Source organism: Ictalurus punctatus, chromosome 16, assembly GCF_001660625.3.
Source record: "Ictalurus punctatus breed USDA103 chromosome 16, Coco_2.0, whole genome shotgun sequence".
Lineage (NCBI taxonomy): Eukaryota > Metazoa > Chordata > Actinopteri > Siluriformes > Ictaluridae > Ictalurus > Ictalurus punctatus.
In genome coordinates this window covers 20,769,779-20,784,456 of record NC_030431.2, presented here as the reverse complement: position 1 = coordinate 20,784,456, position 14,678 = coordinate 20,769,779, and the positions used below count along the sequence as shown (strand labels likewise).

The 14,678-nt window shown below is 39.5% G+C and overlaps 2 protein-coding genes across 5 annotated transcripts in view; one reads left to right on the top strand and one right to left on the bottom strand.

Annotated features, from left to right (window-relative positions):
- Positions 1 to 105: 105 nt before the first annotated feature.
- sigmar1 (sigma non-opioid intracellular receptor 1) lies at positions 106 to 3,741 on the bottom strand. The gene is made up of 4 exons (XM_017488302.3): positions 3,402 to 3,741; positions 1,938 to 2,138; positions 1,134 to 1,226; positions 106 to 756 (listed from the first exon to the last, which is right to left on the bottom strand). Exons 1-4 carry the CDS (start codon positions 3,544 to 3,546, stop codon positions 527 to 529), a joined length of 669 nt encoding a protein of 222 aa, XP_017343791.1. The 5' UTR covers positions 3,547 to 3,741; the 3' UTR covers positions 106 to 526.
- A 313-nt stretch (positions 3,742 to 4,054) lies between these two features.
- The window catches only part of galt (galactose-1-phosphate uridylyltransferase), a 110,827-nt gene continuing 100,203 nt past the window's right edge, over positions 4,055 to 14,678 (top strand). For 2 of the 4 annotated variants that reach the window (XM_017489848.2, XM_053686717.1), the window contains exons 1-4: positions 4,055 to 4,248; positions 6,940 to 7,109; positions 9,522 to 9,597; positions 11,202 to 11,250. In XM_017489848.2, coding sequence (XP_017345337.1) covers positions 4,203 to 4,248; positions 6,940 to 7,109; positions 9,522 to 9,597; positions 11,202 to 11,250 — 341 coding nt within the window. In that variant the 5' untranslated portion in view covers positions 4,055 to 4,202. The remainder of the gene's footprint in view (positions 4,249 to 6,939; positions 7,110 to 9,521; positions 9,598 to 11,201; positions 11,251 to 14,678) is intronic. The other 2 variants (XM_053686716.1, XM_017489847.3) reach the window with 1 other exon arrangement.

Here is a 14,678-nt window from a genome sequence, read left to right as displayed (position 1 = left end):
TTAATTGGATCCGCTAGATACCTGAGAGAATGGCAGCTCTAGGAATGAAATGAAAGACAGTTCAGACAGTCAAGCAATTATCTGTGAGACGGTTTCAAACAAGTGTAAGTAAGAGCACAGAACAGTACAAAGTTTTATTGTGGAGAACGTTTGGACAGAAACGATTGCAATAAACAATTCACACAACATTCTGGTGACAGGAATTCCTGCAGCAACATGAATGAGATCTTCACAGTCTAAGGTGCTCAGTGAGGTATCGGAAGTAATGAACAATTCCTTGTTCCTACGTCGGATGGATTTTAACATCTGCCAATGTACAATGACTTTTCCTCCCCTCACCATAGGATAATCAGATATTCTAGATGTCGTTTGTGTTATGAGAAACCATCTCAATTTTCTCTGCAGGCTTTCAGAATTTGCCTGAGAAAGTCCAGTCCATAAGCTCAGATTGTCTGTTCTCTTGCATGTTAGTCTGGTACAGGATGGCACTGAAGCAGTACTATGGCACCAGAGATCACTGTGGTCTTTAGAAGACACCAGCTTCAGACAGGAAAGTGTTGGCCTCCAGTAGCAGACACTTCATGTACACACGGAAGGTGTAGAAGAGTGTTAGAAAGTCCTGTGTGCTGAACACAGTATCTGCTAGCGCAAATCCCAGCGTGGATGGAATGAATCCTCTGCCGTATTCCACCATCCAGGTCCCCGAGGTCCACTGCACTGAGGTCGCCTCGCCCACCGAGTGCACGATTGTGTCACCTGCCAAAGCCAAATCCAATCACACAACCGTTTAAGATTGCATTTCCTCAAAGCTTGCATTATGAGAAGAATTACCACAAATTAAAAGGGATACTCATTATTTAAGGGATACACATTTTTTCCACCAATTTACTGCTCTATGGTATATGGAACGTCTGAACAATCTTAAGAATTAAAAGGTCACTGCTCTTCAGAAGGGTGTACTTGCACTATTATGCTATTAAATTATCATTATATCAACAATGTATCGTCCAACAAAAGTAGTTATCGTGACAGGCCTAGTTGTGGTAAATAAAGATTAGGTTGAACATGCTGGAGTATTCCTTTAAATGATGACATCAAATGGATACTTGGAATACTTCTAATTATTTTCATACCTGGGTAGTAAGTCTCGCTTTTAGTTGATCCTTCTTTCCATTGCCTGAACGTCCCGGAAATTACAGTGTCTGATATCTCAGCCCAATATCGACCTTAGGAAACAAAATGGATCAGTGTAGATCAGTACATAGTATAAGCTAAGGCTGTATACAGAGGATGAGCAGCATTATATTATATTACATTATATTATGTATATCTCCTTTGAGTGATTTGTAATGAGTTATTAATCAACATTAATCTTTAAAAATATCAAATGATTTGAATGGCATCTTCAAGCTTATGAGATTTACAAGTGCCTACTGACTATTCTTAGTTATCTAATCAGAAGGTTTTTGGAAAGTTTCCGGCTCTGTATAATTGTTGCTGTAATGAGTGTGTACGCAGAGTGACCTACGAAGTCCTTGCTGAGTGTGAAGTTGACTTCTGCTGATGAAACTGCAAACTATTCTTCAGTAACATTTTCTTCAATTGATCGATCATATCTGGTCCCATCTGGGTCTTTAACTGTAAAATTCCCCTACAAGTCTCACTGAAGGTTTTGCAGTCCTATGGAGAAGGTGTTGTACAATGTGGATTTTATGCTTTGCCAATGCATTCAAAGGTTAACTAAACCCCGTCCTGACCTGACCTTTCAAAGTGCAATGAGACAGAAAGTGCACAGGATGAGACGTAACATGAAGCAACTTGCTTTGTACTGAAGGAATTGAGGAGAAATAGGACAGAGATTAAGGATGATTGCCTGCTCTAGGTCTTGGGCGCAAATGACGTACCTTATGTCACGCTACTCAACTAAGCACACTTACCAGAGTGTCCGCTTGTGTCAACAGCGGTCCCGAAGAGCAGCACGTACTCTGTGAGGGATGCGTGGAGCAAACACATGGAGCCCATCCAACCCCCGGCATTTACAAACACCCACTGCAGGTCCTCGTCAGGCAGGATGTGGCCCGGGTAGCGTTTCCGCAACTCCACCACTACTTTAGAGAAGGCCTGCTCATGATCCTGACCTACACATCACACAGACAGAGCAAGAAAGATAGTAGCTAGATAGATCTGGGTTTTACTATACATTCTTGACATATTTTCATAGAAGTCTAACCGGGTGACAGAAAGGAATTTATTAATAAATATAGCACCAGTTTTCAGTATATATTATTTAAAAAAAACAAAACAAAAAACCCTCCTTTTGGTCAGCTTTCAGTTCATCAATCCTAACTATCATTAAAGTACACTGTTAATTAAATATGCATTATTTTCATAGGAAGAAGCAAAATGACACAGTGAGTAGAATTCCTAGTGAACAGGGTCTAGAGTCCATAGTTCCATCCTGAGCTTGTGTAACTGTGTTTGGAGTTTTGTATCGTCTCTCGTGGTGGTTTAGCGTTCAGCATGTTTGCCTCACACCTCTGGAGTTGTGGTTCGAATCCTGCCTTTGCCCTGCTTCAGGGGATTTCCTCATCCAATCCAAAGTGGGTTTCCACCGGGTACTCTGGTTCCCTCAGTCCAAAGACATGCATTGTAGGCTGACTAGCTTTTCCAAAATTGTCCGTAGCGTGTGAATGTGTATGCGATTGTACCAACTGGCACCCCATCCAGGGTGTCCCCTGCTTGTACCCAGAGTTCCTTGGGACAGGCTACAGGCTCCCCGCAACCCTGTGTAGGATAAGCGATATGGAAAACGGATGGATATTCTCTCAATGTCTGTGTGGGTTTCCTCTGGGGTTTCTTGTTTCCTCCCACTTCCCCAAAACATTAGGTGGATTGGCGATGTTAAATTGTTCATATGTATGAATGTGTGTGTGTGCGCATGGTGTGCTGTGATGGACCAGGGTTCAAGGTTTATGCAAGGCGCATTCAAGGATAGGCTCCGCACCCATTGCTTTGGCTTATTGAATGATTTATATGCATAGGAATTACAGTACAGTTCTCTCTGAGATCTGATCTGAGGTCAGAGCTGGAATGGCCATGCCTGTGCATTCAATCTGATATCACATCAATCTGTCATACAAGTGGTGGTCAGAGCAGCCATGCTGTCAAATGACCTTTAATCTGATGGAATTGGCAGGCTAGAGATCAAATGGCCATCTCTGATAACCAGAAATATAATTTTAGCTAAGACACTGGATGCCATGCTGAGTATAGAAACACATGGCACATAGCTAGATGCTTCTACCATGCTTCAGAGTTAATCAGCTGGCTGCAGCTGCATGCACTTCAGGATCACAACACAACATTTCACTTCTCATTCAATCATTTCCAGGTGAACTCACCTGAGTACTGCTTGGCCAGTTTGGCGACGTCCTCTTTTGTAAATACATACTGTTTACTGGCTAACCAGTACTGTAAGTACTGTATGACTAACACCAACACTCCGACAAACACCACGAGTTTCAACAATTTTCTACTTACAAACATTATGTCGAAACCGATGAACTGCAATGCAACATTAAAAAAAAACGCCTACGCAGAAAAACAAACAAACAAACAAACAAACAAACAAACAAACAAATACCCGACACACTTTCATTCAAACTCCTTCAGAAACTCTGCTAGCTACCAGGCTAGCATGGCAAACCAATGAACTCGGCTGCCATGACGTGCATGAGCTTATCAATTTCGACCAATCACGAGTCACGTTAAAGAGCTCTCATTCAATGAAATGTAAGATCTGTTGTAGGAAGCGTGATGCAATGGTGCAATCCTGAACATCAACACGGCGCTTGATTGCGCATTTCAACATATATTTATATATATACATATATATATTTGAATTTATTCTGTGCAGCTTAAGCGATGAGAAAACATATACAAAGTAGCGGTAACATATTTTAAATACATTTTAGACTTTTAAGTGCTTATTTCATAATATTTCTATAATGTTATTTAAGTAAAATCCAGTGGAAACTATTCTTGCGCAAACTCAACGCAAAAACGCGCACGCATACCTAAAGAAAAGAAACATGCCTCCTACATCCTGATTGAGTGATCACGGATAACACTAATACTAATGTTTCTGAGCATTGGGTTAATAACGCTGTGTTTTTAGCTCGTTTTATAGACTATAGGTTGCCATGGATACCACGGAGACTGCAAGCAAAATCCAGTTTGATCCCAGAGGTAACTATTGTATGTTTACATGCAAGACCCTTGTTTATTTTTTCCCCTTATTTTCTTCACACTTGTGCAGTTGGCAGGGATAGTCATTATTCTCACTTTAACTGTCATTCTTTTCAGCAGCACACAAATGTAACATTCTTAAAATAACACACACACACACACACACACACACACTGTTGACATGTCATCTCGTGACAAGTCACCTGATTAAAGCTCTGCATTTGGACTAAATCTGGATTTTTAAAAACTTTTGTATGCTATAAATAATCCAAATAGCCTCTTTCCCACCAAACAGACTAAATGAACCTTTTGCTTTCCTCACCTTAATGTCTGATTCCAGTAAATAGCCTGTAATTCACCAAATCTACCATTTAAACAAGTTCATGTCTTGGGATCTTTTATACCATGACTGGAGTTGAAATATTCCAGGGTAGTGGTTTCCCCAAATTCAACCGAGAATGCAACTTATAATGATTTCTCCAGTTTCAAAATTATTCAACCCCTTCATGACAAGTATCTTTAGTACTTAGTAGACACCCTTTTGCTGTTATGACCTGCTGCAAATGAGATGCAGAGCTTCTGGCAGCGTTCCTGAGGAATCATAGCCCACTCCTCATGAGCAATGGCCTCCAGTTCAGTAATATTCCTGGGTTTGTGTGCTGCAACCGCCTTCTTCAGATCCCACCAGAGATTTTCTATGGGGTTCAATTCAGGTGTCCGTGATGGCCCTGTAGATTCTTCCAGGACTTCTTCTGCAACCAAGACTTGGTGGAATTTGAGGTATGCTTGGTCCAATGACGTCCCAAGCTTCAGCTTCCTCACAGACGGCATAAGGTTTTCTCCCAGGATTTCCTGATACTTCAATGAATCCATCTTGTCTTACACATGCTGTAGGTTTCCAGTGCTAGAGGATGCAAAGCAGCCCCAGAACATCACCGAGCCACCACCATGCTTGACTGTGGACAGAGTGTTCGTTCTTCATTCTTCTTCCTCCAGACATACCACCGATCCATCGTGCTGAAAAGTTCCAGTTTTGTTTCATCGCTCCACAGAACAGAATCCCAAAACTTCTGTGGCTTATTTATATGATTTTGAGCGACTTTTCTTGTGCTTTTGGGTCAGTAGTGGTGTACATCTTGGAGATCTGGCATGGAAACATCCTGCGTTTAGTACGCGCCTTACTGTGCTCACTGAAACCTCAGTGCCTGTTGCCACCAAGTCTCGCTGCAGGCCTTTTGCAATCACTCTACACCCCCCCCGTAATATACCATACATTTTTTTCCTTTCTTCTTTTGTCATGGTCTTGAAATAATAAAAAGTTGTTTTCCCATGATGTAATTTTATCATGAGAAAATATTGCGCCTTGGAAACTGGTGTTGCATGCAGTTTGCTGTCTTTGCCATCATGCATTTAATAAGTGGCTGCTGTAGAGAATGACTTTATTGACACATTAAGAGGGAGGGGTGTCTCCTTCTCAAGTGTCAGACACTAATGTGGAAGTTATACATGGAGCTATTTCAGCTTGAGTGAGTCCCTGATCAAAGTAAAAACGATTTTGCTCATCCATGTTGCTGCGGGATTGCGTTAAGCTTTTGCTGCATCCAGAACAATAAAAACATGTTGATATGTCGAGTATACAGAAAAAATTTAGTCGTGAAAACAACTTTTGTTATTTTTGTGGCGTTGGTGGCTTGACGGTTAAGGCAATGGGTTACTGATCGGAAGGTCGGGGGTTCAAGCCCCAGCACTGTTCGGCCCTTGAGCAAGGCCCTTAACCCTCTCTCCTCCAGGGAGAGAGGGTTACCTGTGCACCCTGTGCTCTGACCCCAGCCACCTTACATGCTGGGATATATGAAGAAAAAAAAATTCACTCTGCTGTAATGTATATGTGACCAATAAATGCTCATTATATCGCGAGAAAATGACTTTTGTTATGTGGAGATCACGAGAAAACGAGAACGAAAAAAATCGTAATGCATGTCCTTTTACGGCTTCTGTTGAACACTTACACGGGGACATTAACAAATGTTTGAAGGTGGATTATTTTTGGATTTTTGTGTTACCAGGTACAACAGCGCCACCACTGGTCACAAAATAACACTCATAATGGTATGAAGAAGTAAATGAGGCTGGGGCTGATTCCTTTCTAACCCAGACTTTAGCTTCACTCAGCCAGTCAGTGACAGTCCTGTCAGGTTGATTACACAGAGTCAAACACCCCCTAGATTTCCTCTCCGTTCGGGTGTATATTTAACACGTCATCAGTAGTAATTGAGAAGGCGCCTGTGAAATGCAGTCGTATGTGTAACGAAGTTGAATCTAGCATCCTTTTGTCCCTCAGAATGCCTCAGAAAGTAGATATACGAAGCACACATTGCCCAAAGAAGGTACAAATTACACAGAATGACAGATGACCGAATCTTAAGTTTAGTGATTTTTCTGGTTTGAGCAAAAAGGTTCCAACTTTTCTGATTACCGTGTTTGATATTCAGATTAAACGTCATGAACCCAGCTGAGGATTATGCTCTTGATATGCTTAAAAAAATTAGACAACGTGAATAGCACTGTCTATCTTCCGTAAAGTGTGCGTGTATATATAGTTTTCTAGATTTTTAACCTATCATCATGAAAAGCCGTCACTGGTTGCTAATCTATTCCGGTTCCATAAGCTTTTATGACTTGTTGTTTCAGAGCACCAGCATCTGAGGTACAACCCGCTGCGTGATTCCTGGGTTCTGGTCTCAGCCCATCGGATGAAGCGGCCGTGGAAGGGGCAGGTGGAGAAAGTACCAGAAGGCAACGTCCCTCGTCATGACCACAACAATCCCCTCTGTCCCAGGAGCACCAGAGCCAATGGCGAGGTGAGATTCTCGTAAACATCATTCATCATAAACAGCTACACTTCAGTGTGGCATGGAAATGCTGAAAGATGTGCCTGAAGGTAGCATTTACTTTATACTTATACCACAGCGCTGTTGAATTCTTTGATTCTGATTGTGTCCGTATTAAAGTGGCCAGTGAGTATAATTTGCAAAATTATTTACAGAACAAAACAAAAAATGTAAAAGATGTAAGTGCGTAAGACCCCTGTGAGCTCATATTCACCCCCGCTGCTGTGAAACCCCTAAATTAGTTGACGTCGGAAGTCACATAATTATTTATATAATGATAATAATAATATAATAATTATAATAATTCCTTAGATTTATATAGCACTTTTCTAGGCACTCAAAGCGCTTTACATTGTATGGGGGAAATCTTCTCAACCACCAGCAGTGTGTAGCATCAGGATGATGCGATGGCAGCCATAGTGCGTAGAGTGATGTAGCCAAGTCACAGATGGAGATTATTAGGGGTCATAATAGATAAGGGCCAGTGTTGGAATTTCACCAGGACACCGAGGTTATACCCCTACTCTTTTACGAGAAGTGTCCTGGGATTTTTAACGACCACGGAGAGTCAGGACATCGGTTTAACGTCTCGTCCGAAAGACAGTGCTGTAGTTGAATGGAGTCCAGGTACTTCTTCCCTCAGGGGTGTAAATACTTATACAATCAACAGATATATGTTTCTTTCTTTAATTAGCCTTTTGTCACAATGAAACCTAATTTTCACCGTCAAATGTTTAAACATAGGGGGTAAATTAAATGAAATAATTAAATAGAAAGGGAGTAAAAATGTATTTAAAGTATATTTTGAAATATTGAACAAAAGTACCACTTGTCCACAATTAAAATATTTATTAGAAACAATCCCACTTAACGTCTGTAAGTATGCCACGGACCACAAGGGGGCAGCGGAGCCCTGGTTGAGAAACACTGGTTTACTCTCGCAAGTTCATTATATTCTGACATATTATTACAAGCAATATATTGCTATCTTGCTTGTCTACTTACTGTCTAGAGCTGAAAACATGCGCACACACACACACACACACACACACACACACACACACACACACACACACACACACACACAAACGCATATCAAGGTTGCGTCTCGGCGGGTGTTATGTTGTTCTGTACTTGTCACATTCTCATGCACTGTAGCCTGTAAATAATTTCATTATGTATAATGAAATTGATTAGTTAAACTGCAACAGTCCTAGTGAAGTGTAAATACAGATATGACCTAAACTGCTAATTATGCTTGTTATCATGGTTACGTCCCACCGTGGTTAAGTACAGTCCCTTACGAAACTATTGGAACAGCAAGGCCAATTAATTTTTTTTGCTGTACATTGAAGACATTTGTGTTTAAGATCAAAAGATGAATATGAGAAGAGAGTTCAGAATTTCAGCTGTTATTTCCTGGTATTTTTATGTAGATGTGTTACACGACATATAACATAGCACAGCGCGACAGGTATTTCTTGCTACCCTGTTAGATCGATTGTTTCAACAATAAATAGCTCTGAACATCTACGCTTGGAAGGGCGCACAGTGAGTGGGTTCAATTCCCGCCACTGTGGAGTTTGCTTGTTCTCCCCGTGCTGCGGGGGTTTCCTCCCCGTACTCCAGTTTCCTCCCCCAGTCCAAATACATACATGGTAGGTGGTCCGTAGTGTATGAATGTGTATGTGATTGTGCCCTGCGATGGATTGGCACCCTGTCCAGGGTGTACACTGCCTTCTCCCTGATGCTCCCTGGGATAGGCTTGTTCCCCGTGACACTGACAGATAAACTGTATAGAAAATGGATGGATGGATGGATCTACACTTGGTTTTAGCCTTCAGTTTCTTCTATATTTTAAAGTGCTTGAAATGCAGATTATTATATCCAGATTCAGCTTTTCCTCTTCATTGTCTCTGCATGTGTCGCTTTGTAAAGACTTTTGCTACTCGAGCGATTTTTAGTGTCTTATGAAAGTTTAGCCTTGAGCATTGTGGGTACCTTTATGGAAGCGTTAAAAAAAAAAAAATCCAGCTTGCTGAGGAAACTAATGTCTTTGCATTCATTACAAAATGTCCTCTAAGCAAGGAAATAATGATTTCTCTTTTCCTTTCTTTACTGTCTTCACCTGTCCTTGTACAACTATGAATCATTTCACCTTATTTATTTATTTATTTATTTATTTATTAAAAAAAAGTGTTAGATGTTCTTGGCTGACTCTGCTCACATCTCCCAATAGTTTCCTGAAACATAGGGGTGAAATATTTTTGGTGATCACATGCAAATTATTACATTAAACTTGAAATTCAACCGCAGTCTACATAATGTTTACTGATCTTTTTTTTTTTTTTTTTTTTTTTTTCTCCCAATCATTCTATCTAGGTGAATCCTGATTACGACAGCACTTTCCTCTTTGATAATGATTTCCCTGCACTGCAACCAGATGCTCCAGATCCTGGTAAAGTGTTTGCTGCTTTAGATACATGATCAGGGTTATTACAGGTGAGCTGTAGGACATAACGGACAATCAACACGTACTGTACAGTCCCCTCCGAAACTATTGGAACAGCAAGGCCAATTCATTTCTTTGTGCTACACACCAAAGACATTTGGGTTTGAGCTCAAAAGATGGATATGAGACGAGAGTTTAGGATTTCAGCTTGCTCGATTATTTCCTGATATTTACACCTAGATGTGTTGAACAACATAAAACATAGAAGCTTTTTTATCAGACCACCCCTTTTTTTTTTTTTTTTTTTTTTTTTTTTTTTTAGGCGAGCAAAAATATAGGAACAGATAAGTCTTGAAGGAAATTAAAATGACAATTAAATCAAGTCTTCACAGGTGAAACTGAAGGATAAAACCAAGAGTAGAGGTTCAGAGCTATTTATTGATTAGACAGTCAATCTAATAGGACACACCTGGGTAGCAAGAAACACCTGTCAGTCACATGTTCCAATATTTTTGCTTGCCTACAAATTGGGTGGTCTGATACAAAATGTGCTATGTTGTTTGACACATCTGCATATAAATACCAAGAAATAACAGCTGAAATCCTAAACTCTCTTATCATATTCATATTTTGATCTCAAACCCAAATGTCTTCAGTCTACAGCACAAACAAATGAATTGGCCGTGCTGTTCTAGTAGTTTCAGAGGGGACTGTAATTAGGGCTGGGCGATAATGACAATATAATATTGATATCATGATCAATGATCTTTTCTGCAATATCGTATCGTGGAAACTAGACAACACTCGCAGACTCGTCTTCTCGGGTGAAAAAGTTTATTACAGAAGGATGAATACAGGATAGAAGAATGCAGGATAGAAGAATGAAAGCACTCCGAGGTCTTGTGCTGAACATCTAATATATATCTATATCTATATCTATACCTATCTCTCTCTCATGTGAAGACATGTGAAGTTAGTCGATGGCATCTTTTTCCAAACAGCTTCTCATGCTGCATCACAGGGCAACGTAACACACTCAGAGGATCGCGCTATCCGCCCACTTCCGCATACATGATCTTACAGACCCGCAGCATGTCTTGAAGTGTTTTATTCCTCTTATACCACAGCAATTTTTTATTTATTAAAGAACAACACATTATATTTTTATCGATTTATGTAATGTTGTTAAGTTTTGATCACTTGCACTGTCGCAGATATCAAAAATTGTTCCCTGACCAGACTCTCTTTTTTTTTTCTCTCTATCAAGAAGTTAATAAGAGAAAGAAAAGAATGGATATCCGTTTACGTGGAGCATCTACAATAAGTCCCTGTGCTAGTTGTTACTATAGAATCAATAGTAATTGTTAACATGTAGCACGTTACCATAGTCTCAGGTGAAGTCCAGATGATGTCTTTAATAATTATGATAGGCAGTGTAGCATGTACTGTATTTTATTTCATTATATGGCCACTTTGACTGGATTTTAATGTCTTTACTCTGGCTTGTTCATATTGTGTATAGCTCATTCATAAATCATATAATCATATAAAAATAGAATTGAAAAGAAGTGAACTTCATCTTTGTGTGTGTGCGTGTGTGTGTTATACAGGTTCAGATCATCATCCTTTGTTCCAGACCAAACCTGCAAGAGGTGTTTGGTAAGAAAGCTTCATCCTCTTTTACATAACAATGATAAACCTTATATGTATAACCAAATAACTATATTGGTAAAATGCTACAGTCATGTGAAAAAATATGTACACCCCATGGAAATTGTTGGCTTTTTTTTTTTTTTTTTTTTTTTTTTAGACATATTTGGCAAGCAAACATTTGATCATCTTTGAAACAGTGCCTGTTAATGAAGAAGTTGATATTCTTGAACAAAACCACTAGGAAAATGAGCTTTTTTCAATCATTTATTGAACAGAAATATCAATAGATGTGATATTCTTCTTTGGAAAAAGTAAGTACTCCATTGACCTCAGAAGCTAGTATTGCCCCCTTTAGCAGAAATAATATCTTGTAGGTGTTTTGCATAATTGTCCACCAGGCTTGCTGGAATTTTTGATCACTCTTCCATGCAAAATTCTTTCAGTTGGAAGATGTTTGAGGGTTTTCTCACGCACTGCTCATTTAAAATCTCCCCACAACATTTCAGTGGGATTCAAATCTGGGCTTTAGCTAGGACATTCCATAACACTCCATCTCTTCTTTCTGAGCCATTCCTTGGTGGATTTGTTAGTGTGCTTAGGATCATTATCCTGTTGAAAGGTCCACTTCCGGTTCAACTTCAACTTTCGGACAGATGGCCTCACATTATCTTCAAGCACTCTTTGATATGATGCAGAATTCATAGAATCAATGAATGCAAGCTGTCCAGTCCCTGAGGCAGTGAAGCAACCCCAAACCATAACATTTCCACCACCGTGCCTCACAGTTGGTATGAAGTGCTTCTCTTGAAAAGCTGTCTTTGGTCTGTGCCAAACATGTCTGCTGTTACTGTGGCCAAACACTCTATCTTTGATTCGTCTGTCCAGAGCACATTATTCCAAAAGGCCTGGTCTTTGCCTATTGGCTCAACTGTAGTCTTGCAAAGGCTTTTTCCTGTCACTCCTCCCATGCAGGTCAAATTTGTGCAATCTCTTTCTGATTGTAGAAGCATGCACTTTGGCACCAACAGTTGGAAGACTTACTAGCAGATCCTGTGATTAAAATTTGGGGTTCTTAGAGACTTCATTTTGCATCAGAAGGTCTGCTCTTGTGTTGAATTTGCTCCAGTCCAGGACAAATTGGCAGTCCTTTGAAATCTGCGCCATTTGTAGATGATTTTCCTTACAGTGGAATGGTGTAGTTCAAACTATTTGGAGATCTTTTTAAATCCCTTGCCAGACTCATAGGCATCCACAACCTTTTTTACTGAAGGCCTTACAGAACTCTTTAGATCTTGTCATGATGACACCACACACCTCAATAACAAAGGGAACACCAGACACTAGATATGAGAGGGTTATAAATGAGACAGATTCCATCTGCACTCTCTGAGCAGGTCCTAATCACTGGCACCCAGTCTTCAACACCTGATTCTAATTTTATGGATTTGAAGATGTGATAAACATAGGGGCGTACTTTCTTTTTTTTTTTCATGTGACTGATCTGTTTTTTTTTGTTGTTGTTAATTTAATACTTTTAATGCTATCTTCAAATGAGTCAAAAGTAAACTAAGAAAGCTGTCATCTAGGTCGAAACACATTTCACACAAAACACGAAACACAAGTGTTCATGATTACTATATAGTGCACTGTACGGTGCAGCGTTGTGATTTATACAACAGCAGTGTTGAATTATCGATGCTGATTGGTCAGAAAGTCTTAATTTACTTTCATTTGTGTTTGTTGTAGTAGGTTATCGTTTCTATGGTAAAGATTTGTATGGTGGATGCCCGCCAATAAACGGATGAAAGATCTAAACTTGAACCATATTTGACTGTTAGATATACTTGCTCCATCAGGTGTATTTTGTAACAGCCGCAGCGAGATGACCGTGTGCAGAACGAGGTTCGTTAGTGATGGAGGTGTGAATAAAACTTTCTCGCTCGGCTTGTTAATGCCCAGCTAACGGTGCTGAAGCACAAAATCCTCACTTGCTCTCTAGAGAGGACGCTAGCAAAAGGGAAGGGGCCAGGCTAAATGATTTTTGTGTTTTCTAATTTGCAACATCGGAGTGAAAATCAATACCGAGAGGTTATAGAGTCGTGACTTATAACGGCAGCGGTGTACTTCCTTAATGAGGTGGAACGAGGCTGGTGTTGTTTGCTAGAACATCCACAAAATTATGCTTATAGTTTATTCACATTGGCTCGCTTTATGCGCTGTAGGCTGGTGTATAGCATGCCCTGTAGAGTACATATACTGTATAATATGTGCTACATGTACAGATCAGCTACAAATTAAAGGAAAAAATCCCCACCGGCTCTGTTGTGCTATGGGAGACATTCTGCTAGTCATCTTGTCCCCTTTTATGAAGAAGAGTTACTTTTATTATGTTTCTTAACTTAATAAAGTTGTTATTCTGACTTTTATTACTGGAGTAAGGATACAGAACAAATGGCTGTCTGTATTCATTTATAAAAGATTATTCTGTGTGTGTGTGTGTGTGTGTGTGTATATGTATATGTATATATATAATATGTGTGTGTACGTATATATTGTATTTTGTCTTGTGGTCTACGTTTGTGCTGGAAAACACAGGAACCAAAACCTTCCAAGCCTTTCTATTTTATGTTTATTTTTCATTTTGTTATGACAAAAGCATCATATCATGATTCCCAAAGGTGTTTCTATGGTACGCAATACGTATCATGATATTTACAGTGCCCTCCACTAATATTGGCACCCTTGGCAAATATGAGCAAAGAAGGCTATGAAAATTTGTTTCTATTGTTTAACCTTTTGATCTTTTGTTTAAAAAAAAATTCACAAAAATACTCTGCTCTCATGGATATCAAACAATTGCAAACACAACCCAGGTTTATAAAAAATAAATCTTTGTTAAATATAGGTGTGCAACAATTATTGGCACTCTTTTAGTTACTACTTTGTGCTATTTCACTTTGCCAAGATTACACCTCTGAGTCTTCTCCTGTAATGCCCGGTGAGGTTGGAGAATACATGGCAAGGGATCTGAGACCGTTCCTCCATTCAGAATCTCTGTATTTGATAGTGAATGGGACCTTTTATCTGTGCTCATGTTCGACGTACGTGAATCAAAGAAGGTTTTAGCTGAATGCGCGTTGTGATGATGTCACATGACGCGTCTTGGCCCAAATCTGTGGTAATTTTGAAAAATCGCAAGCTCACCTGAAATATTGGTAGAATTAAGATGTAATTTTTGACAGTGGATAAGTAAAACTTTGTGTTATGAGTAAAAACCACTAATATTTGTCTTAGAAGCAAAAAATTTCAACTAATATATATATATATATATATATATATAATTATAAAATTAATGTATTTTTTGGTGGTAATGGCAATGAAATGTGACAGTTTGGACAAAAGTCCTTATTGAACATCAACTATGCTAAATACTA